This window comes from Taudactylus pleione, unplaced genomic scaffold (genome assembly GCF_031769625.1).
Source record: "Taudactylus pleione unplaced genomic scaffold, aTauple2 ptg000040l, whole genome shotgun sequence".
Lineage (NCBI taxonomy): Eukaryota > Metazoa > Chordata > Amphibia > Anura > Myobatrachidae > Taudactylus > Taudactylus pleione.
The window spans coordinates 30005585-30030682 of record NW_028284442.1 but is presented as its reverse complement, the minus strand read 5'-3'; the positions used below and the strand labels follow the sequence as shown (position 1 = coordinate 30030682).

At 45.9% G+C, this 25098-nt stretch overlaps 2 protein-coding genes and 1 long non-coding RNA gene across 4 annotated transcripts in view; all 3 read left to right on the top strand.

Moving 5' to 3' along the window:
* The window catches only part of MKS1 (MKS transition zone complex subunit 1), a 60219-nt gene extending 55966 nt beyond the window's left edge, over positions 1 to 4253 (top strand). For both annotated transcript variants that reach the window (XM_088454006.1, XM_088453997.1), the window contains exon 18: positions 3778 to 4253. In XM_088454006.1, coding sequence (XP_088310132.1) covers positions 3778 to 3884 — 107 coding nt within the window. In that variant the 3' untranslated portion in view covers positions 3885 to 4253. The remainder of the gene's footprint in view (positions 1 to 3777) is intronic.
* Positions 4254 to 10046: 5793 nt separating this feature from the next.
* Positions 10047 to 13926, top strand: LOC148538483 (uncharacterized). Its single transcript, XR_015871950.1, has 3 exons — positions 10047 to 10675; positions 12136 to 12567; positions 13611 to 13926. It is a non-coding gene; the product is annotated as an uncharacterized LOC148538483 (long non-coding RNA).
* A 7209-nt stretch (positions 13927 to 21135) lies between these two features.
* Positions 21136 to 25098, top strand: part of BAZ1B (bromodomain adjacent to zinc finger domain 1B) — an 80965-nt gene continuing 77002 nt past the window's right edge. Inside the window, exon 1 of the mRNA XM_088455151.1 lies at positions 21136 to 21512. Within this exon, the coding sequence (XP_088311277.1) occupies positions 21394 to 21512 (119 nt within the window). The 5' untranslated portion in view covers positions 21136 to 21393. The remainder of the gene's footprint in view (positions 21513 to 25098) is intronic.

Genomic DNA, 25098 nt, shown 5'->3' with positions numbered 1-25098 from the left:
CTTAATGTATATGTCTTATATGAAAATCTGGTGATGGAGGATTGAGTTTTATTGTGAGATTGCTGAAAATTGTTAGGAAATGAGGGCCGTACAGTGAGGTGGATATATATCAGGGTGGGGAGCAGATGAGGGCCGTACAGTAAGGTGGATATATATATATCAGGGCGGGGAGCAGATAACCTGGTGATTTAAAAATAAGAGTTATGGTATAACATACCTCAGTTAACTATTTTTCGAGATCCACAGTGTCCACAGAAACTAATACTGGGGTATGTAGTTGAAGTGATCCATTGCACCAAACAGCTTACAGTTTTCAAGCTCCCAGCATGCATAGGACCTCTTCCCTATATACCCTCCCCCAGCCACAGGCAATTCAGTTTGTAACCAAGCCTAACGGCAAGAGACGGAAAGTGGAGAAGGAAGCACAATGTACAGAAGAAACTCTCTCAAAAAAGAAAGCGGTAATCAGTGATACAAAAAGAAAAAAACAGATCCCAACTGAGGCTAGGTGCGTCAGGGTGGGTGCCCTGTGGACCCTATGGACCTCAAAGAAAAAGTTAACTAAGGTATGTAATACCATAACTCTTACTTTCTTCTTCAGGGTCCATAGGGTCCAGAGGAACTACCTTGGGGACGTCCTAAAGCAGTTCCCTTAAGGGTGGGAACACTCCTGAGCAGAGAGGAGAATCCGCCGTCCAAAGGAAGCATCCTGGAAGGCAAAATTATCAAATGCATAGAATTTGATAAAGGTATGGACGGAAGCCCAAGTGGCTGCGTTGCACAGCTGTTCAGCTGAGGCGCCATGTCTAACCACCCACGATGGTCCCACAGACCGAGTAGAATGTGCTGTCACCTTGTTCGGGACAGGGAGATCAATAGTCATAGGCAGCCAACGAGCTAAAGTCTGTTTGTCAGCTGGCCAGCCTAGTTTGTGAAACCCATATAACACAAAGAGCACATCTGATTTCCAGATGGAGTTGGTACAATCTACGTAGATATGCAGGGCTCGAACCACATCCAGGGAAGCTTCACCCTTAGAAAGGTCTGAAGACTGAAAGACCGAGACTACAATTTCCTCATTCATATGAAAACGAGATACCACCTTTGGAAGGTAACCCGCTCTAGTAAGGACGACAGCTCTATTTTGCTGAAAAATCAAATATGGAGAGTGACAAGACAGTGCTGCCAAATCAGGAAATAGCGAGGATAAAGAGTCTTCGCTGTCAACCATCTAAGGTCCACCTTTTCCAAGGGTTCAAAGGGAGAAGCTTGCAACGCCCTGAGAACCAAAGATAAATCTCACTGTGCCACCGGAGTGACAAACGGTGGTTGCAGGCAGAGAACGCCCTAAAAAATGTTCTAACATCTTCTGTGTTGGAACCAAACTGACAATGCAGAAACTTGAACTCTCAAGCTAGCCAGACGAAGATTTAAGTCTTGTCCGGCTTGAAGAACAGAATGAACTCTGGAGACCCTGAAAACCCTAGGGTCATATTTTCTGTGGGAACACCACTGAAAAAACTAATGCCAAATCCTGTGATAGATGCGGGTGGAAACATGCTTCCTTGCCCTAAGCATCGTCTGGATCACAGAAGTAGAAAAACCTTTGGCCCTTAAGATGGAAGACTCAAGAGTCTTGCCGTCAAAGCCAGCCAAGGTAGATCCGGATATAGGCAGGGACCCTGCACTAGTAAATCCGGTCGTAGAGGCAGTGGAAGTGGACTGTCTATGGATAGAAAAGTCAGATCGGTGAACCAATGTCTCCCGAGCCAGGCAGGAGTTTATTATTAGTATCATCCTGCCGCCTTCCTGCTTGAACTTTCTGACTACCTTTTGGGAGGAGGGAGATTGGAGGAAACAGGTATGCCAACCTGAAGTTCCACCTCACCGCCAGAGCATTCACGAAGGCGGCTGAGGGGTCCCTTGTTCTGGACCCATACCGGGGACCTTGTGGTTGTGACGTTGTAGATGGCAACCCAGCAGATTTAGATGTTGCCAGAGAAGCCACTATGTTATCTAGTTCTGGTCCAAACAGTACTTTCCCAACAAAAGGCAAAAGCGTTCTTGGACCCTGTGTCCACCTTCCAGGTTTTTAGCCAAAGGGTTTTTCAAAGCTGCAACCGAAGTTGCCGTCACCCTAGAAGCCAAGATACCTGAATCAATAACCGCTTCCCCAACATACACAGCTGCCTCTCACATCTGACAGAGATAGGACAGCTGTTCTCTGCTAGCATCAGGCATGCTATCTTCCAGAGATGTCGTCCATTCTTCAATAGCCTTCGCTACCCAGGCCACAGCCATAGCTGGTCTGGTAATAGCTCCAGATAATGAAAACACGGATTTCAAATAATTATCAAGGTTACTGTCTGTAACTTCCTTTAGTGAGGATGCGGAAGGAATGGGTAATGTAAAGCTCCTGATCAATCTAGTTATATGAGCATCTACTGTTGGAGGAACTTCACATTTTTTTACATTCACCAAGTGAAAATGGGTACCTAGAGGTTAAATTCCTTGTAGCATGGAAATGTTTATGTGGTGTACCCCATGCTTCAGACATGAGTTTCGTCATTTGTTCAGACTGAGGGAAATAATCTTTAGCCACTTTCTGACGCCTAAAGACCGGAGTCTTAGATTCCGGCGGCACCTCCTCTTCCTCTATACTCGGGACATATCTAACCACTCTCACCAGAAAGGGGACATCCACAGAGGATTGATGGTCTTCCCCAACAGCATAAGAACCAGAACTCTGAGTATCAGAGTGCGATAAGGAGGCCGAGTCAGAATCCTGAGGCAACGTTTGAAGGGAACCTCTCTTATGTCCCTGCTTTACTGCCACTGGTGTATTTGTCTGCATTACCTGCTGAGGGGCTATAGACTGCAGAATACTCTGACTAGAGTGAGCAAAAGAATCAAACCAAAAGGGATTCATGGAGGACATATACATAGAAGGATGCAAATGCTGGGGATACCCCATAGTAGGCGGCAGTACCGTAACAGGAGTTTGTAACGCTTCAGCCCTGTCCACTAAATGTGATAAAACCTGAGATCAAGAGGCCACCCAGGGTGGTCTTGTGCCGGTGCATGTGTACCCGATAGGAAAGGTGTCTGTGTACAACAGACACTACACAAGCCATCTTGCACAAAATACTGTTCTGACAGGTATGAAGTATAAATGCAATGTGACACATTTGTGAAAAGCCAATGAAAAACCCCACATACCTTTTCAGAGGGATGAACCGAAACACAGTGATAGATATATCTGACAGTTTTGAAAACAGAAAGGCAGTATAAACACAGTAGCTAGCATTAAAGTCACATACAATGCATATATATATATAATATGGGGGCAGGGTATATAGGGAGGAGGCCCTATGCATGCTGGGAGCTTGAAAGTTGTAAGCTGTTTGGTGCAACGGATCACTCCAACTACATACCCCCAAGGTAGTTCCTGTGGACCCTGAAGAAGAAATGTAGATTTTGAGTGGATAAATTGCTTCTGAAAAAAATACTTTTTTCAAAAGGACAAATAAATCTAAAATATAATGGTAAGATTTATAAATATACTCTCTGTACAATGTTTTTTTTTTTTTATTTTTCTGGGACCTTATATCAACTAAAGCTATCTAAGATGGCTGATGGCTGAGGTTAATAGACTGCAGTAAGGTAGGAAGAATAGGTACATAGAAATCTAATAAGCATTACTAACTGGTTCATTGCTTGTCTGGTAACCTCTGTATAGAACATGTTTCTGATGGTGTAACATGTCGCCTTCTACAGATGCTTTCCTGAGGGCACAAAGACGAATGCAGATGGCCAGAGAGAGCCTCCTAAACGATATTCTGAGCACTTCAAAGAGATCACAACTTGAGCAGTCAACAGCCTGAAACAGCCATATCTCCATCTATTGCAGCGGCTCAGTTGCCACTAAAGTGTTACTACATGACAGGGACAGGGTGGCTCTGAATTGTATATATATATGTATACATATGGTTGCAAGGATTTTGTTGGTTCCTATTGAGAACTGTTGTTCAAATCTCTCTTTTATATATTTTATATTTTTCTATAAAGATCAGACTTTGTAGAATGTGATTCTAGAAATAATTTATGAAATTGATGGCCAATGAGGAAATGTGTATTTAACACAAAGGAAAACTGCAATGTTATAGTGTAATCCTATCATGGCCTTTTTTTTATTTCTACTTCAGGGTCCATAGGGTATCCACAGGATACCTTGGGGTATAGGTGTGACGTCAGTCGCAGGGCACCAAAGAGTTAAGCTTTCAGCCTCCCAGGATGCACTAGGTCCCCCTCCTATACCCCGCCCCCGAGCCAAGGCACCTCAGTTTAGTTTGGTGCCCGGCCGGAGTCGGGTGCACCTGTTGGAGTGGGGGCTAGAAGAGCCCCTGAAGCTTATTCTTCATGCAGCTGTGGCTGCACAACTGGATGAACAGCATGGACAGTCAGTCCTGACGTCCATGCTGTCTTCCCTACACCCCGCCGGTACCAGAACGCCGGTACTGATCCGGGGATGCTGGTGGGCGTCTGGGGTCACAGCTAGCGGTGACCCCAGATGCTCCGGACCATGGCCGGATTCAAGGGGGACAGAGGTAAGCAGCGGGATCCCGCGGTGGGTCCCCGCTGATCACATGGTCCTAAGTCCCCAGGCAGGGGGCTCCCTGGGGACTGGCTGCAGCGTGGAGCCAGGCGACCAACCTGCGCTTCCACTACCCCCTGGGACAGCGGACCGCAGCAGAGCGGTAGCGCTGCGGCGTCCCAGGGGTTAAATGCATGCCAGGGGAGCGCGCCTTCCCTGTCTCACAGCCGGCGCCTCCCCCGCTGCACACAGCCCTCTCTGCATGCTGCCGACTGGTCCTGTGGCAGCGCTCCTCCCCCAGGCCAGCCTCCTCTCTGCTCCTCGGCGGCCATCTTCTCCAGAACGCATGGTGAACGCTGCTGGAAGCGCTGGAAGGAAGCATCGTGGTCTGGGTCCCCCCGCATACCTCTCCTCCGCTGTGGTCAGGTCTGTGTATGCAGCGCTGTGTCCTACCAGGCCCTGTGTCTGTGTAGTTGAGTGATCAGCGCTGTTAGTGCAGGAATTGTTATTTTTCTGCATTGTATGTGACTGTGCTAGCGCTGCTGCCTGTAATCTTTTCTCTCTAAACTGTCAGCTTTATTACTGTCCCTGTTCTTTCTGCTAAAGCCCTTGCGGTGCGGTGCTGCAGGGTGGTCTCTCGCCTATTTAATACTTAATTGGTGAGAGAGGTCACATACGTGGTGCCATCATGTCTGAAAGTGATTTTCCCCTCCGGCTACAGTGTACCACGTGCAAAGTACCGTTAGCGGAGGGGGAGGGTAGCGCGGAGGGCCTTTGCCGGCAGTGTTTGTCCATGGCGCGGCCTATTACGGTTACAGCACCGGTACAGGAGCCGCCCTGGGCTTGTTTCGCTCAGGCGTTAACAGCTTTAGTGGGCCAGTTAGCTCCGCAGCCCGCGTTTACTCCGATGGGTTTGTCCCAGCAGTCTGTGGTGTCGTCACCCATGCAGGGGTTCCCACGACAATTGGTGGTACCCCACAGTCTCCCTATTTCCCCGCTCCCGGGTTCTCAGGAGCCAGCGTGGGTTAACTCCCTGACGAGTTCTGTACAGCACTTGTCGGATGTGTTGCAAGGGGAGTCTGTGATGCGGTCTCATAAAAGGCCGGTGGCGTCTCTGTCCGCTCCTTATGAGGATGACGAAGGGACGTCTGATGATGGGGAGATTCTAGACCCTTACGATCAGGAACCTCTCCATACTAAGGACGCTGATGCTAAGTCCAAAGTATATATTCCTGGACTTATTCGGGCGGTCTGCACAGCCTTGGTGATTGAGGACGAAGTTCCCCCAGCGGCTAAATCTAAGTATGCCTTTTTCAAAGATGTGAAGGGCGATGCCACAGTCTTTCCTCTTTCGGGTCAGTTGGTGGACCATTTAGAGGAGGCGTGGAAACAACCTGGCAAAAGATACCAGCCGCAGAGACGCCTGGCGGTGGCTTATCCGTTCGCGGATAATTATTTTGCGAAGTGGGAATCCCCTCCACAGGTGGATTCTCACGTGACCCGTCTTGTCCGTAGTGCCACATTGCCGATGCCATCCATGTCCTCCCTTAAGGATGCTACGGACCGCAAGGTAGAAATCTGCCTGAAGTCCGCTTATTCCCTTGCAGGGGGGGCAGCACGGCCGGCTATGGCCATTTGCTGGGTTGCCAGAGCGATGGAGCGCTGGGCGGATTCATTAGAGGCTTCTTTTGAATCCGACTGTCCGGCCGATCAGGCGGAGTTGATTGGCAATCTCCGTGATTCGGCCACCTACATCAACGAGGCGGCTCTAGACATTAGTACTCTGGTGTCTAGAATTTCTTCAGCAGCGGTAGCTGCTCGTCGCACCTTGTGGCTGCGATCCTGGAAGGCGGACGCAGATTCCAAGAAAGGTCTGGAAGCGTTGCCGTTTACCGGAGAAGTTCTCTTCGGTCCGGATCTGGATAAGATTGTGGCCACGCTGGCGGCAGCCAAATCTGCCTGTCTCCCGTCAGCCGCTGCTCCTTCTGGTTCGGGACCATCGTCCTTTCGGTCATCTAGGGCCCAGGGCAGGCCCAAACCACAGTCGTTTCCTCGACAGGCTGGCCCTAAGAAATCGGTCAAGCCCCGGAAGCAGGCATGGAGTACCAGACGTCCGGCCCCCAAGCCAGATGGCAAGCCTGCGGCCTGACGGTCCGGGCCTCCCTTTGGGGGATCCCAGGGTGGGAGGCCGCCTGCTACAGTTCGCCCAGTGTTGGTCGACTACTACGACAGACACTTGGGTTCTGGAGGTGGTTTCCCACGGATACGCCCTCTCCTTCCGGCACAGACCCCCGGCTCGCTTCTTCACCACGGGTCTCCCATCAGACCGGAACAAGGCTACGGAGCTGCGGAAGGTATTGCACACTATGCTCCAGGCTGGAGTTATAGTGGCGGTTCCATTCTCCCAGAGGGGCCAGGGTTTCTATTCAAATCTATTTTTGGTACAGAAACCCAATGGGTCATATCGTCCGATTCTCAACCTCAAAGCACTCAACAAGTCTTTGCGGGTCCCGAAGTTTCGGATGGAGACCCTACGGTCCATCATTCTGGCGCTGGAACCTGGGGACTACTTGGTGTCATTGGACATACAGGACGCTTACCTGCATGTCCCTATTCTTTGGCGCCATCAACAGTTCCTCAGGTTTGCAATCAGCAGCGACCACTTCCAGTTTCGGGCGTTACCTTTTGGCCTGGCAACAGCACCACGTGTTTTCACCAAGGTGATGGCGGTCATGGCGGCTTCTCTGCGGCTGCAGGGAGTCCGCATGTTGCCGTATTTGGACGACCTGTTATTGGTGGCAGGATCTCCAGAGCTCCTGTTACGCCACTTGGACCTGACCATTGCACTGCTGCAACGGCACGGCTGGCTAATCAACTGGCAGAAGTCCACTCTAATCCCGTCTCGGAGGATTCTGCATCTTGGAGCCTTATTGGACTCGGGACAGCAAAGGATCTTCGTGACGGAGGACAAGATCTCTGCTTTACAGTCAAGGGTGCGCAGTTGTCTGCACAGCCGCCGGGTGTCCTTACACTCGGCGATGAGGTTACTGGGCTCCATGGTGTCGGTGTTCGACATGGTGGAATACGCCCAGTTTCACTCCAGACCTCTGCAGCACCTGATCCTGTCCAAGTGGAACGGGCTGACTCAGTCTCTGAAGTCCCAGACGATTGTGCTCACCCAGGAGGTTCGCCTGTCCCTTACGTGGTGGTTACAGACGACCCACCTCAACAAGGGACGTCCGTTCTGGGTTCCAAATTGGGTCCTGTTGACAACGGACGCCAGTCTTCGGGGCTGGGGAGCAGTTTCGGGTCCACACTTGTTCCAGGGCAGGTGGACGCCGACAGAAGCGGAGCTTCCAATAAATATCTTGGAACTCCGTGCGGTCTTCAATGCTCTCCAGCAGGCACAGCGGTTTCTCCAGGGTCGCCCGGTGCAGGTCCAGTCGGACAACGCTACCACCGTGGCCTACATAAACAGGCAAGGAGGAACTCGCAGTCGGGCGGCTCTCGTAGAGGTCTCTCGGATCCTGGTTTGGGCGGAGCGCAATCTTCCGGCCATATCAGCGGTTTTCATCCCGGGAGTGCTCAATTGGGAGGCGGACTTTCTAAGTCGCCAGGACGTTCATCCGGGGGAATGGTCCCTGCACCCGGACGTTTTTCAACTACTGGTGGACAGGTGGGGTCTTCCAGAAATCGACCTCATGGCGTCCCGGCACAACAACAAGTTGCCGGTGTACGGGTCTCGCACAAGAGACGAAGGGGCGTCTCTGGTGGATGCTCTGTCCGTCCGGTGGACGTTCCGGTTCGCATACCTGTTCCCTCCGGTCTCCCTTCTTCCACGGGTAATCCGGAAATTCAAACAGGAAGGAGGGACGCTCCTGTTGATAGCTCCCGCGTGGCCCAGACGGCACTGGTTCTCAGACCTTCAGGGTCTGTCCGTGGACATTCCTCTGCGGTTGCCGCTACGACCGGACCTTCTGTCTCAGGGTCCTTGCCTTCACCCGGACCTAACTCGGCTGTCTTTGACGGCGTGGCTGTTGAGACGGCCATGCTGAGGTCCCGGGGGTTTTCCAGCTCTGTGGTGCGTACCATGTTACGAGCTCGGAAACCGTCTTCCGCGAGGATATACCATCGCGTGTGGCATACGTTCTTCCAGTGGTGTCGACCGAGAGGTTATGCACCGCGGGAGTTTCGTCTGTCTCGGATTCTCGCCTTCCTGCAAGCGGGACTAGATCATGGGCTTCGCCTTGCTTCTTTGAAGGTACAGGTTTCGGCCCTATCTGTCTGGTTTCACCGTAGGATTGCTACAATCCCGGATGTGCGCACCTTTATGCAGGGTGTTCTCCGCATTCAGCCGCCCTTTGTTCCACCTGTGGCGCCTTGGGATTTGGCTGTGGTCCTGAGGGCTCTCCAAGGACCGCCGTTTGAACCACTGGGCTCAGTGGATCTTAAATGGCTAACAGCTAAGACTGTTTTCCTTCTGGCCATTGCTTCGGCCAGACGTGTTTCTGAGTTAGGGGCTCTTTCTTGTAGACCCCCTTTCTTGGTTTTTTATGGGAACAGGGCAGTGCTCCGCACTCGGCCCGAGTTTCTTCCCAAAGTTGTTTCCCAGTTTCATATTAACGAGGAAATAGTTGTTCCGGCCTTTAACTCACCGGGTCTTTCCGTGGGTGAGGCCTCTTTGGATGTTGTGCGGGCCTTAAGGACTTATGTTGACCGCACTTCTTCGTTTAGGAAGTCGGACGCTTTGTTTGTCCTCTTTGGCTTCCGTAAAAAGGGTTGGCCTGCTTCAAAGCAAACTTTGGCAGCCTGGATCCGTATGGCTATTTCTGAAGCTTATCTTCATGAAGGCCTACCGGTCCCTCCTTCTCTGAAGGCTCATTCCACTAGGTCTGTGGGTCCTTCGTGGGCAGCTCGACGTGGTGCCTCGGCAGTTCAGATCTGCAAGGCTGCTACGTGGTCTTCTGTCCATACCTTCGTGAGGTATTACAGGTTTGACACCTTCGCCTCTCAGGATGCTTCCTTCGGGCGGGGGATTCTCCTTTCTGCACAGGAGCGTCCCCACCCTTAAAGGATACTGCTTTGGGACATCCCCAAGGTATCCTGTGGATACCCTATGGACCCTGAAGTAGAAAATATGAGATATGGTAAGAACTTACCCTTGTTATCTCTATTTCTACGAAGTCCATAGGGTTCCACAGGACTCCCGCCCTGTCGCACCTGTGCTGCAGATGGGCTTTGCTCTGGTCACCGGTTTTCCGTCTCCCTCTGGTGAGAATGTGATTCTTGTATGTGTCCAGATCTTTGTTCTCTCTCTTCCTTCTCCTCCTCCGGCCTATGGCTTGGTAACTAACTGAGGTGCCTTGGCTCGGGGGCGGGGTATAGGAGGGGGACCTAGTGCATCCTGGGAGGCTGAAAGCTTAACTCTTTGGTGCCCTGCGACTGACGTCACACCTATACCCCAAGGTATCCTGTGGAACCCTATGGACTTCGTAGAAATAGAGATAACAAGGGTAAGTTCTTACCATATCTCATATTTTTTTTTATTACATGACCTAATATTTTAGTATATTAGTATTGCTCAGCCAGTGCTCTACAGGACTTCTGTATGTCTCAAGCTTTTTTTTTTTTGTATTTTTTTTGTGTATCTGGTTTACTGAAGAGGTGCGCATATTGATATATTCTCCAGTGCCCGTACCTTCATAAATGAACATATGATGTGCATATTTATATGTTCTGTCAAATGTGTTGTCATTAAAAACCATAAAATTCCCCTATTTGCATCTGCTTCGCATTTCATGTACTCCAATCCACTTAGGTACTTATCTGCTCTATCTGGCCATTATATGTACTAATGTGTTTCCAATGTGTATTTCAATTTTTAGTTCCCACAGTGAAACCACACTGCAGACATGGGTATATGAGCGGGAGAGAGTCACAGCTAGATTTCCGAATTCAGCCGACTCTGGGAAAAAAAGTTTCATTTTTGCAACCAATTCAGACGCCTTTTGCTACTCCATTTGCGTCTGACTGAGTAAAGCCCTGTATCTGTGCTTGTGATATGCCCTCGCCAGCTGGCCGGTATGTAATTACAGTTGCAACTGTATTATGCAAAGTCACGGCTTTCTATTGCATCATTTAATTGACTATTCAATTTGGACTACTGCAGGAAAGTTTTTTTTTTTTTGTAAAGATAAAACTTGTTTGATATTCAATTTGTATTTAACTACATTTTATGTTGAAAATACTACTTGTTTATTAATAACAGAGAAGACCATATTCTTTCTCTTTTGTGTATGACACTTGCTTACACTATCATATTTGGTACAAATAGGGTAATGCGACTTTAGTATATACTAGTATTACTATCATTTCCAAATTGTATACACAACTTGTTACACCTAGAACAAATGCTACTGCTTCACATGCCTCCTACTCTACATATACACATAAGCAAGCCTATTGCTTGTTTTTTCCTACATACAAATATGCAAATGTGGGCAACGCTAAAGTATCACGAATGTGTATATAAAAATATCATACGTGAGAAATTGTGCCAAGTATGATCGAACGTATTATGGGCAACAGATGTGCCTTATGAGACAGAATTTCTTCTTGATTCAGTAAATTGGGCCTCTTCCTCCATAAACAATCAAAAGAATCGTACTGTATTCCACTCATCTGATATAAGGAGAGATAAAGGCTTTAATGTATACTTTGTGAAAGATGTTTTTCGAGAAATAAAAGATTCTTCTTGATGCAGTACGTGTCTTCCTCAATATTGCACTGTATTTATTGGGGACCATCTGTGTCTGAGAGTTCAACTATTATACGGTAAATCAGCACTGCATGTCAGAGACTTCCAAACTCTGTTAGAGCATATTAACTCATGCTTTAATGCTAGGTGTGCTCATTAATGAAGCATAAAACAACTAAAGCACATACAAAATCCTCTGGTGATGTGATGTCCCTTGACTGTTTCTAAATATCTGCCGGCTGGTGGGAGGGGCTGTCACTTCTTACAAAATACAGAGTACTGTGCCTAGTTTTGCTGAGATGTGCAAAAATTAGATAACATTTTGCATGGTGGTTATTGAAATGAGATAAAAGGATAAAGTGACAAATTCTTAAGGTGCCTACACACTATTCAATGTGGTCAGGATGCGATATCGTGTCAGATTTCCCTTGAGCTCTCCCCGGCAGTCGTGGGCCCGATTTGGTGTAAAAACTGTCCAAATTGACCCATGATCTCACGATCTATCATGCATCGTGTCTGATGACAAATCGTGAGATCATACACGATAAATCGTTAGCTTACCAAACACATCACAATGATTTGCCAGATTTTAAATTAATTTAAATAATGGGCCGGCTTAAGTAGGGGTTATATAAAGCAGGCGCCATTTTAGGTCTCTGCACTTCTGCTCTGTGACTAGTGAGGCTTGGTGTATACCTGCTGTACGTTGCTTTTGTGTTCTGCTTAGTTTTGCCTGGCTCAACAAAGTGTGTTTTTGCTGCATTCTATCCTGTATTTTGTGCAGATGGATCCCTATCTGTATAGAGTTATGGTCGCCTATGCTAGGGTTAAGGTGATAAAGGAGAGGGCCCAGCATAGGAGGAGAGCATACTGGACCAAGGAGTGGCTGCTGCAGAGGGAGAGTCGCTCTCACATGTCCCTGCTGATGGAGATTCGGGAGAACTATCCGGACGACTACCGCAACTTCCTGTGCATAGATGACACCAAATTCCAGGAGTTGCTGCGTCTGGTGACCCCGTTTATCCAGAAACGGGATACTAAGCTGCGGAGGGCTATCCCTGCTGAGGAGAGCTGGTGGCTACGCTGAGGCACCTGGCTACAGAAAGGTCACTGGAAGATCTGAAGTTTGGGACCCTCATATCCACTCAGGCTTTCGGTGTCATCATTCCGGAGACCTGCAAGGCTATTCAAAGTGCTGCAGTACCAGTTTTGTAAGGTAAGCAAAAATAACACTACACATTTGTTTCTTATGAAAGAAAAAAAAATATTTATAATTTATTTTTTTCTTGGAAATGTAGAAAAGTGATGTATAAACAGGTTAAAACAGAGTAAAATGTTCTGCCAATATGCCTGCGAGTGATAACTGTCTCTATGACAACAGTATAAACATTTGCATTCCAAACATGGAATAAATAACTTTGCAATTTCGTTGTTTAAAGAAAGCTCCTATATGCCTTTTTATAATGTAAAACTGCATTATCCCAAAATTTTATCAATCCCAATACTTAGCTTGTTCTATGGTGTACGGTGGGTCAGATGCTGGATTGAATAGGCCAATACACACATGGCGCTAGGACAGATTGTGGTCCCGGCTTCCAACAATTTGTCCTTGCGCCATGCGTGTATTGACCGTGTCCAATCAGCGTCATCACCACTGTATACCATAGGGGAGGTATTGGGAGTGATAAAATGTGGGGATACTGCAGGCAACAACAACAATAAAAGTTTAGATGTGGTAAAACCCTGGAATTTCCTCCTCAGCATCTAAAAGGGCACTATATATAGCCTGGCTTGCAGTGGGTGGGATGGAGGCAGATGGGCAGGGCACAGGGTCACCAGTAGAGGTAGCTGGATATAAATTGTTATGCAGCACCTTGATGAGCAACTCATAGACCAGACGCTGGAATTCGCTCTGTGTTTCAGTACTCATTTGCTGCATGGTGCTGTTTATATCAGTGGTGACGAGGTGGTCTGGGGGCCTTATTAAAGGCTATTCTGCCTGTTGTAAAAATGTGTTAGCTGGCTCCTTGCTTTGCATTTTTTTCGCAGGGCGCTTTCTCTTTTGTTGGGAAGGTGCGGTAGGTGCTGGGGGATAGTGTGGTTGGTGGTGGGCATTGGTATATCGACACATCCCCCTCACTGTCAGCAATGCTGCTTAAATCAGGCATAGACAACAATTCCAGTTCTTGTGTCGGAGTCTGTATTGAAAGAAAAGATTAAAAAAACTAATGTTCATGCTTTAACCATTTTTTTTTCTAGTTTCGTGATAGCGTTGATGAGTGAAAAACCCTCATTGAAGACTGTGAACGGCATTGGAATTTCCCTAACTGTGGGGGAGCCATGGATTGGAAACCAATACGCATCACCCCACATGCCAACAGCAGATCGTACTATTGTAATTACAAAGGGTACTTCAGCATCGTTCTCATGGCGGTTTGGTTAATATATATATATATATTAGTTCTAGTTATACATTTTTAAAAGTTGTTTTTTGGTTTGGTTCTGTTCTTATGGTGTTTTCATTAATTTAAATCCTGATTGCATTTGACAATAAATTTAAAAATAATCTGTCAGAATAAAATAAATATTTCATATATAATTTATATACCCAATACACATAGGTGGTCATGGGCGATGCATTATGCACATAGGTGGTCAGTGGGCGATGCATTATACACATTGTGGTCAGTGGATGGGTGGGTGATGCATTATACACATTGTGGTCAGTGGATGGGTGGGTGATGCATTATGCACATAGGTGGTCATTGGGTGGGTGGGCGATGCATATACACATGGTGGTCAGTGGGTGGGTTATGCATTATACACATGGTGGTCAGTGGGCGATACATTATAAGCATGGTGCTCGGTGGGTGGGTTATGCATTATACACATGGTGGTCAGTGGGCGATACATTATAAGCATGGTGCTCGGTGGGTGGGTGGGTGGGTTATGCATTATACACATGGTGGTCAGTGGGCGATACATTATAAGCATGGTGCTCGGTGGGTGGGTGGGTTATGCATTATACACATGGTGGTCAGTGGGCGATACATTATAAGCATGGTGCTCAGTGGGTGGGTCACATTGGTGGACAGTATTCATTGATGGACAGGGTCTGCATATACATTACTCATCAGCACTAGTACAAATATACTCACCAAATTAGGGCAGGTTGCGCGATCAGGTGTGCAGAAAAGGGAATCGCGTCCGTCTCATCCAAGTCACGATGCTGCACAAAATGGAGACTGGGTGTGTACCGGGGTATGTCAGTCAAGTGACGGAATGGACGATAGATTGTGAGTACTAACACACGTGCGATCCGCACCACATGGTGACCAAGAATGGCAAATCTTGCCTGCAGCAGGAAAGATCTCAAGATGCGATGTACGACCAGTGGGTACACGCATCGGAATCATGAGTGGGCACTTACGATTTGGACATATTTTACATGATTTGACGTCCTGAGGCGTCGAAATCGGCAGAATTGTGTAAACAAAAACACTTAGTGTGTAGGCACCTTTAGGGTTACTCCTAGTCCTAGCTGTACAAAATTTCCAAAATGTTCTGTATATGTATTAGCCAGGTTGCTCCTATTTTATTAATGCTGTTCATCACAGTCACTGATAATGTGATACAAGGGAGCCACTGAGATATAAAATGTAAGTTTGCAGTCCACTGGTTACTGAGGAGGACAGACATATAAAATTTACATAGTTAAAGGGGTGACTCAGTTGTTTGCGCCCGTGGTGTTTGCTTTTGGGCTCCTCACGGAGCAATTCAATTGTCCTCCGTTCAGGCGTGAATAGCCGCAGGAGCACACATTTCTGATTGCCACCTCTCGAGGTGGTGAACAGTTGTGTGATAAATATGCACTTTGTGCGCCCAAAGCAGTTCTATAGATGGGCTTAGTTGCTTTGCGCAGCTAAACTCTATGCTTCTGGGCGTGCACATGCAGCATTCACGCCCTATCGGGGGAACAATTAAATTGCTCTGATGGGTGCCCACAAAACACTTGAATTCCCCCCTTAAAGTTACAATAGGCCTATTTACTTTTCTATTTAATAAATTAAATCAAACTGAACACTGCTTTCTCCGGAGTTTATGGAGGAAATGTTATTTATTAAAGGATTATGCCACTTAATGCTAAGAACTTAAGAGTGAAGAAGTTGCCCATAGCAACCAAGCAGCTTCTACATAGCATTTATCAAGCACTTTCTATAAAATGATAGGTAGTATAATAGCTGATTGGTTGCTATAAGCAACTTCCCAACTTATCCAACCTTTAGAACGCTTGATACATCTCCTTCCTTCCTAGTTTCCTATACCTCCCAACATCATAGTACTAGTGCAATCGTAGTTCACACAAACAGGGAGCATGGTCTTTCTGCATACATTGTTTTGCCTAGGACACCTGAAACACTAAATGAATGACATGACGTCACCCAGTGTTTGCCCCATTGTTGCCACCACACAAATTGGCAGTTACATGGATTAGAAGCAGCTGGCGGCTTCTTACCTATGAAGCTGTTAGCTGCTGCTCCATCAAGTTTGCGCTGGGCTGGAAATGTGTTATTTCATAGCCAAGCACCACATTACCATTCTGAGGAGCAGAAATTGCCACCCGATCTCTCGCAGAAGCCTGAGGAAAGGGGTAGCCATTTCCGAGGATTAAGGTTACAGCCTAGAGCCCACTCAGCCCTAGACATACCTCCCACATTCCTGATAATCAAATGTCCTGGCATGACAGCCCCCCAGATGTTGTGAAAATTCACTATTACTTGCCTGTAACAGTTATTTAACTGCTTTTCAAATTAGTCTCATCTCTGACTCTACAATGATATTGACAGCTTAAGGAGGGCTGGATCTACCTTGATAGCAGAACACTCTATTACCCTTTTAGTCATGGGTCTATCAAAAAACATCCAAATAGGAGTGAATATCCCATCTGTACTAGGGATGTGTGCAGCTGGATTGGCTACTATGCATGGCAGCGCAGGGTAATAGGAATAGAGAACGGTGCTGTAATTTTGGGAGGTGTTGCAATGATTAACACTGTGAAGGCAGATATTTCCATAGCGTGCAGCATAAAAAACAGGAATGACCACAACCTCTGTTGTGTCCTCCGGTATTGGGAGGTATGATTTCAGTACTGTCTGGAAGCTGTCATACCTAATCAATGGCTCTTAAGGTGCCCACACACATAGCGACATTTTACATGATTTGTCCGATTTCGACGAATCGTGACAACGAATCGGGTAAAAAAAAAGTACAAATCGTGAGTTTATACTCACGAGCACGATGCTGATGCGCGTCCCCGCTCGTCGTATATCGCATCTTCTGATCTGCCGTGCTGCAGGGCAGATTAGCCAATCTGGGATACAATGCATTGGCTGCAAGATAGATCTTTAGTCAGATTCGAAATTTTTAACTCCAAATCGTGATCACGACGGCAAGGGAGCTCCCGTGAAAGTTCATGAGGAAATTGGCCATAAAATCGTATCGTGAGGACATCGTTATGTGTGTGGGCACCTTTAGCACTCTGATTGAGGGACAATCTGATTAGTTGGCATTATACATCAGAAAGGTAGGAATCCATTTTGTTGGCATGACAGCTCTTCAACACAGCCAGATTAGTTAGAGAGCAAAGGTGCAGGATTGCAAGAAAGTTCAGTAAACTATTGGGGGCCCCCACTGTTTTACTGCCAGAGAGCTAAGGTCTGTATTGTAAAGTCACTAGAGATTTGGGGAGCACTGTGTGATATAGCCACATTGTAGCTGAAGTCTGTATTGTAAAGCTACCAGAGATCTGGGATAGGAAGAGATTTAGTAGCCTGCATTGTGAAGTCATCAGATTTAGATTTGGCTAAAGTAATTATTGCTCACTTCTGTTGTGCCCCGGACCCTCCAGATATACACAAATGGCGAGCGCTGGTTAATGATTTAATTGACCATGAAAGGTCATAAATTTTGGGACCGCTGGGCTCTTTCTCCTTGGGCCTTCGTAGACCTGTTGGTGACTCCCCCTTTGTAATCTGTCATTTTTTCTTTGCAAAACATTTTTTTTTCATATGCTTCGATTTAACTTTCCTTTTTTTGTTTGTTTCTTTTTACCTCCATGAGCTGGATGGATATATGTTCCTGTACTAATCTCAGTCTTGGCTTATTCATGCTATCCCTCTGACTGTATACTTTATTTTACAATGTGTTCTTTGTCGGCAACGCTTACATATTTTCTGTATTTTCATATGTATATTTTCTCTTCTGTTATGTTTATAATTTGTAAAAAAAAATCTGAATAACAATTTACATGATTTAAAAAAAATGTTAAGTAGGGGTTGTTTGGACCATAAGATACAGGGAACCCACACTTTATGAAAGCATGTGAAGGAGTTTCTAAAGCTGCTTGTAATGTGCGCCATCTGACACACACCATACCCTATTGCAGACTTAGATGATGATGTGACGCTGTGTGTTCCTCCATGAATCTATTTGAAAAGTTGCTGAACTCATAATTTGACAAAATAATTTTAGAAGTATGTTTGGAGCGGTCTGAAAGAAGGAAAGGGGGAGGATGTATTTAGGATCCACTAATCACATTCTTAATACAAGTAGCAACTTTGCTTTAAGAAGTTACTTCACCAGGTGCTGCTAATGAAATACACTTCATATTTGATCGTACATCTTATAAGACACCATGCAAAGGAGAAAGAACATTTGAAATTATCGCGGAGAAGCAGTTGTGCATGGGTCTGGAAGGGAATAGAAGGCCATTTACAAACAATTTTAAGTCCATCATTTTACAGTGAGATTATTTTACAAATGGAGATCACTGAGAGCAGATGGCCAGTCTCCCAGGAGCTGATGTCCAAGCAAGATCACACATAATCATGTTTTGAGAAATCACAAAGAACCCAAAGCTTCCTGCAGTGATCTACTGGCCAAAGTAAATGTTAAAGTTCATGATTCCACCATAGAAGAAAAATAGACAAGTCAGGAGTAAGTCCACAATCTTTAAATTGAAAAAAAAATGCGTTATGGCTTGAGTTTGCAAAGTTTAATCTTAATTAAACAAGATTTCTGAAAAAATGACCTCTGGACAGACAAGACCAAAGTGGAGTTGTTTCTCCTTAATGTACGTGGGGTTTGGTGAAAACATTGCACATCCCCACAACAACCTACCATTCATCAAGCACAATGATGATTAAAGGATGGTACCTTCATATCTCAATCCAGAGGCTCCCAAACGCAGTCCTCAAGACTCCCCAACAGTTCAGGTTTTAGAGATATTCATGGTTGAGCACAGGTGGTTAAATCAAATTGACTGAGGTACTAATTAAGTCACATGTGCTCAACCATGGATATCACTAAAACCTGAACTGTTGGGGTGCCTTGAGGACCATATTTGGGAACCTCTGTCTCAATCTACTCTGAGTTTGCCATAAAATCTTATTAAATTGTGCCACCAACTATCTCACAACTGAAGCTTGTCTGTAATTGGATCATCAACTTTGCTACCGGGTCATGAACCCAGCCAGCATGGCTGCGGATGTGCACATCGCAAACCCTGTGCTGGCAATCGGGAACAGCTTCAGACCACTGGGGAAGGATCACAAGGTCACTCTCCCATAGTGGAAAGCAGGTTAGCTATATTTTCAGATACGTTTAACTAATAGAGACAAGCTATATCTGACAGCTCAGTCGGAGAATTGTTTAGTGTACATAGCATCAGGCCTAACAGTTGGTCGAAAACCAGTCGGATCTGCACCCAAAATAGCATGTGCTGCACAAGCTATTTCAGTCCCATCGGAAGTTGAGTGTGTATGCATTTCCTCTGTCTGCTGGTAGTTCATCCTAAAAACATCACCTTTGTGGGTGTTTGTATTTAAAGAGACTACCTGAAATCGAGTGGATCGTTTGGGACGTTACGTCCCACATGATCCACTCGATTTCAGATAGTCTCTTTAAATACAAACACCCAAAAAGGTGATGTTTTGTGGAGTGTGTACACTCCACATCGGCTGTTTTCAGGCAGTTAGAATTGGTCTACTCGTTAGCATCTTTTGGCAAATTAGCTTTGCTTCGATAATGGGCGAAACAGGAATAAAGATCATTAGCCGCTCGGTCATACATCTCCCCCATGCTGACATGATTCCAATACTATCTGTTCTTTGTAATAAAAACAAGGGGGTGGGGGGTATATTGCAGTCTGTAATTACTTTTAAAGGTTTATCTGTAGGGATGGAAATAACACATCAATGGTTGGCAGGGATGGGCATCGATCTCAAATCTTTTAAACAATTTTTTTTTTAAAATGACGAGATTGCGTCACAATTTTTTCATTGATTCTGGAGACATGATGTATTAGTAGAATCAATTCAAAAATCATGATGCAATATACTGTCCAGGTCCCCAGCGTCTCTTTCTCCCCTGCACATGAATTACCTTTCCATTATTTTTTTAACTGCACAATCTTTATCTAACTCCTAACAGCGCATGCGTCAAATAATAACGATCTTAAGAGTAGATCATCTTATGACTTATGCATTAAATTCAGACACACCGATCCAGCATCGATCCGAAAGATCGATGCAGCTGCCGACATACCAATCCTAATGGTTGGTAATCTGATGAGGGTTTTAGAGGTCGATGGCTGAGCTCTTGTGGTGGAAGTTCCTGTCCTCTCCGCTTTGCGCCCTTCCCCAGTCAACGTTTCATTGTCGATGTCTATCCCTAACGTTTCAGGATAAAAAAAAAATGCTATGGATGCAAAATAAAAAGCAGCTAATGTTCAAACAAAGTTGAAGTATGTGCAACGCATCAGTGTAGGGCAGTGGTTCCCAAACTGTGTGCCGTGGCACCCTGGGGTGCCTCAGGTTAGTGGTCTAGTACCAAATCAAACTATTTATGGTCAATGTAAGAGGCAAAAACATATATGTGGACAAACAGAAGCACAAACCTGTCCACCACCACATTACTGAACCTAAGGATGACAGGTAAGCACAATTTATTCATATTTTTTTTTCTAAATTTCTCAACAAACTTTTGGCTTAGGGGTGACGTGAAAAAAATGTTGATACTCTAGTCTAGGGTGCCGTGATTCAAGAAAGTTTGGGAACCACTGGTGTAGGGTATCACACCCTCCAACGTGACCCGTTCCATTAGGTACAAAACGCTCTGCTCCTGGACTTCCCACCTAATGGATGATTGCAGACACCTGTGCTGAAACGCCTGTCTCATCATTAACCTAGTTCAGCACAGGTGACTGCAATCATACATTAAATGGGAAGTCCAGGAGCAGAGTGTTTTGTACCTAATGGAACGGGTCATGTTGGATGGTAGGGGGTATAAGATCACATAAGCTCTGTAAAAATCACATCTTGTTCAGAAATCAAATAGAACAAACCTAAGTTAGGGTACTATGGCCGCCTGGGCAGGTGCCAGCCCCTGCTCGCCGTTATTGTCCCAGTGACAGGAGTGGAGTTGGCTGCGGCCTGTATACAGTACGCTGCCACAGGAGGAGGGGGTGGTGGCAAAGAGTGAAAAAGACAAAGCGTGGAAATGCCCGGATATTACTGTTTACGTTTTGTTGTTCATCTCAATAAAGTTCATGAAAAAAAAAAAAATATCCCACAATATTAATGACATCTGCGACCCCGTTGCGCGCGCTGCAACTCACCTTGCTGAGGAGAGGAAGAGAAGAAGGGGCGTGGCCACACGAGCGGCCGACGTCCACTAGGAAGAGCGAAGAGAAAAGCCCGGCTCCGGTGACGGCCAATCGCACTCGGGCTTGCCCGGGCAGTGGGCGTGGCCTGTCTGTCATCGCATTCATGGTTGTTTGTGCGGCGGAGTGAGCCGGCGGCGGAAGGGAATCTCCCGCCATTTTTCAATCCCTTCTCTTGTTGTTCAGGGGTCAGCGCGGGAAAGCGGCGGGGGCGGGAAGTGTCAGACGGCATCTCCGCTACTCCCCCCGTCCTCCGTGCGCACGGATCGGGCCGCCTGCCGCCTCTGGAGCTACGCAGCGCACCGTCACACTGCTCAAGGGATGGCGCCGTTGCTGGGCCGCAAGCCCTTCTCGCTGGTGAAGCCGCTGAGCGAGGCCCCCGGGGAAGGAGAGGAAGTGTTCGTGGTGGAGCACACCAAGGAGGCGTTCCGGAGCCGGGAGTATCCTTCCTTACCCTCCGTGCAGGTGTGAGGCCGGGAGCCGGCTCCTGTCTGGGGACATGACACCGGCGCCGCTGCTGTGTGTGTGTGTGGTGGTGGGGGCGACGGTCGTGTCTCATTGTTCCCTGTGCCGGGCTGTGAGTGAGTGGATGGAGGGATCTGTACCGTATGGTGACCGGCTGGACGTGTGGCTGAGCAGGAGGCTGGGTATTGTTCCTGCAATGTCTCTGGCCGGTGGTGGTGATCAGGCACCACAGCTTTCTGCCTCTTACTGTGGCTGTATGGATGGTGATACCGGTTTCTGCCTATTGCTGTTATTTATTGAAAATAAGGAGGTATTTTATTATAAGTTTCTTATGATCTGTACATGGGAGTAGTGACTATTCTCTTAGGTAATCCCTGACATGGATATTTGTGGTCCTGACTACTTGTTCAATATAATACCCTGACATGAAATGTGATTTGCGTATTTATTGCTACTTGCACAGTATAATACCCTACAATGAGATGGACATGTGTGGTCCTTGCTACTTGTCTATTATAATACCCTGATGTGAGGTGGGATTGCATTGTCCTTGCTACTTATACTGTACACCTCCACAGCATCATTCAGTCTATGAAAGCCACCATAAATGATGTAAGTGGAAGTGATGTGCACTGTTTTTGTAGGTTTTTTTTTTTTTATTGTGGTTATTAAGTTTGCTGCTAAAGTACTTATTTCCGGTGCTTTTGCTAAGGTCACTTGTTCAAAATCATTTCAATGTAAAGGTTAAGTTGACAGCTATATACCCAGCCCTTATCAGGAATTGTGCAGTTTGTTTTACACCTGCTCACCCCCGATTTTTTCATTTTTTTTGTTCTTCCTTGAATTAGTCCTTATGTATGACTGGTAAGGGACCTCAGCAGGTTCTTTTGGGGGTGATTCAATGCAGCGCGCTGTTAAGCTGACTAAAGGGTTTCTTCTAACACCCTTCTGAGGGTGTGCGCTGAGATCTGACTAAAGTGCCGGCCGTGAGGATGTTTGCCGGCTTTTAGTGTGACGCTAACAGCCTCGCAGCTGGCACTTTAGTCAGAGAATGCCAGTTCTTGTGACTGAACACCCAGGTTAAGTAGCGAGAACCGCCAATCTGCAACTTAAGAAGTTAGTCTGACTAAACAGCGCAGTGAATTGAATAGCTCTGTATCCAACTTCCCAGGGCTATTCACCTTGCGCTTAAATGAAATGCTCCCTTTATTTGAAATATTTTTCAGGTTTACTATATGTAGCCTAGTATAAACTTAATTTAAATTTTGCAAAATGTTTTACTACTGTAACTAGTATATCTTGGTTTGTTCTAGATACAGTTACTGCTGACTATTTTGTAGCATTATGACTGAAGTGACAAGTGTATTTGTAAAAAACCCAATTCCTATCACCACTCTACTTTTGCTAGTGTCCGATTTGGTCTTCTAAAGACATCTTTCCTTTTCACAGTTTTTACCATATACTAATTGAGTGAGCAACCTAGTACCCTTCAGGGGCTGCACATTAATCTTAATCTCAGTAGTAACTGAAATTAATTTCTTAGATCAATGAAAGATTACCTAACCTATTAGCAGGCCGCTCTAACAAGCAAATATGACAATTTGATGCGATGTTGAATAGCACCGGGAATGAGTAATGAGTGTCCAGAGCTATTCATTTGCTTGCATCACGCCCGACACTTAAGTTGAGGGAGAGTTTACCGTGCCTAATAACTGGTTTAGTTGCGGTAAATGGCATTCTGACTTAAGTGCCAGGAGTGATGCTTTTAAGTCCACGGGCAAGTATCGCAGCGCTAGTTTAGTCTGATTTCTGCTCAAACCTCAGGAGGGTGCGGGCAGAAAGGCCCTAGTCGTGGGTTTACAATGCAGCCAATTTTAATTTCTCATTCCCATCTCTATTCAACATCAGGTTTAATTGAATTAATTGCTCATTCCCATCTTTATTCAACATTTAGGTTTAATTGAATTCCTCCCTTCAAGTGTTGCCCATTCTGTCCTAATGCTCCATTTAAGTGTTTTCTTATCGGTTTCATTTTTATGATAACCCATAACCATATTGGATATGGTGTTGGTAAAGGATATAAACTTAATTGGCATACAGTAAGTGCCTAATTTACCGGTGAAGTTCTCTGGCTGTTTTTTGACGCTATCTGGATAGTTTGTAATTACAAACAGATAAAGGTCAGGTCTAGGTTTGATGAGATGTTTTGTTCTTGTTTTTAACATTTGATAGTTTTAGCAGTTAAATTAGTTTTTAGAGCGATTATCAAGTGGTTTTTCTTTTCTAAAGTGTTGGTAGCATACATAAAGGGGTTTGGCTAGATCTAATAAATGGGTTTGTGAACCCACCTTTTATTTTTCCTCTACCACCCCCTCCCTTCCTTCCTGTAAATTCACACAACTAGGAGGCACCCATGGCAGTGACCCACAATAACTGATGCAGTACGCTCAATCGGTTCTCTGGGTTATCCATATTGTCATCATGGGAGATATAAAGGCAGCACTATTAGTTCCTTATAAATACTCCGGGATCCAGCACCATGACTAAATGTCTAGTTGGTCGTAAACTGGGTGTAACTTGCGGGAATAAATGCGCAGACACAAATTTGCATATTTCCTCCCACATGCTGAGCAGTGCTTCTGGTTTACTCCAGGCACACACCATGTATACATATACCTATATTTGTAGTAATTTATGGCATAAATACAAAAATTACAAACAACTCTCGTGTAATGCTGGGTACACACTGGCAGATATATTGGCTAATCAATTGATACAACGTAGTTCAGACATATCACGGCGGCTCTGCTGCACACCTGATGCCTACCATATCTGCAGATATATTGGGGGCATCGTGCTTTTTGTATGGGCGGTCTGCCGACCTCCCATACACTTGCTGCAGTGGCTGTGGGAAGGGGGGGGTGACCGCGGCCAGAAGACAGATGGTTATTCATAAACACTGAACCACCATCATCTGCAGATATATCTGTAAAGTGTGCACCCAGCTTAAGAGGGGATGTATAAAAACTTCCTAGAACATGGCTACAAAAGCAGAAAATGATTGCTCAAAAAATAAATTGCAGGTCGCAGTCAGTGGTGTAGCAGCCAGCCAATTCTAAACATGTTTCTACTTCTGGTTACTATCCTTATCAGTGGATTTTCACATGACTTTTACGCCTACAATTAAGTTTTGTTTTTTTTTCCTCATGCATACATTCGTCTTTGTCATGGTCTACATCTGTTCACTCGTACAGTTCCCTGCCTAAGGGCCGTATTCAATTGCAGGCAAAAAGACGTGATCGGCGGAAAAGTTTCGCCGCTAAAGTCATTTTGCCAGGTGGAGACTTTGCACCCGATTCATTTGCAAAGACTTTTTGCGTAGGCGGAAAGTCAATGCATTCAGATAGGCGAAAAAGATTTGCCTCTGAATGGAGCCAAAAAAAGTGTAGTTTTGGGGTGCAAGGCTGCGGGGACACCCCTGCCTTGGACCAGTCCCCCAAAGGTAAACTGCATGAAACAGTTTAAATAATACTTTAGATCACCCCAAAAAAGTACTTTATT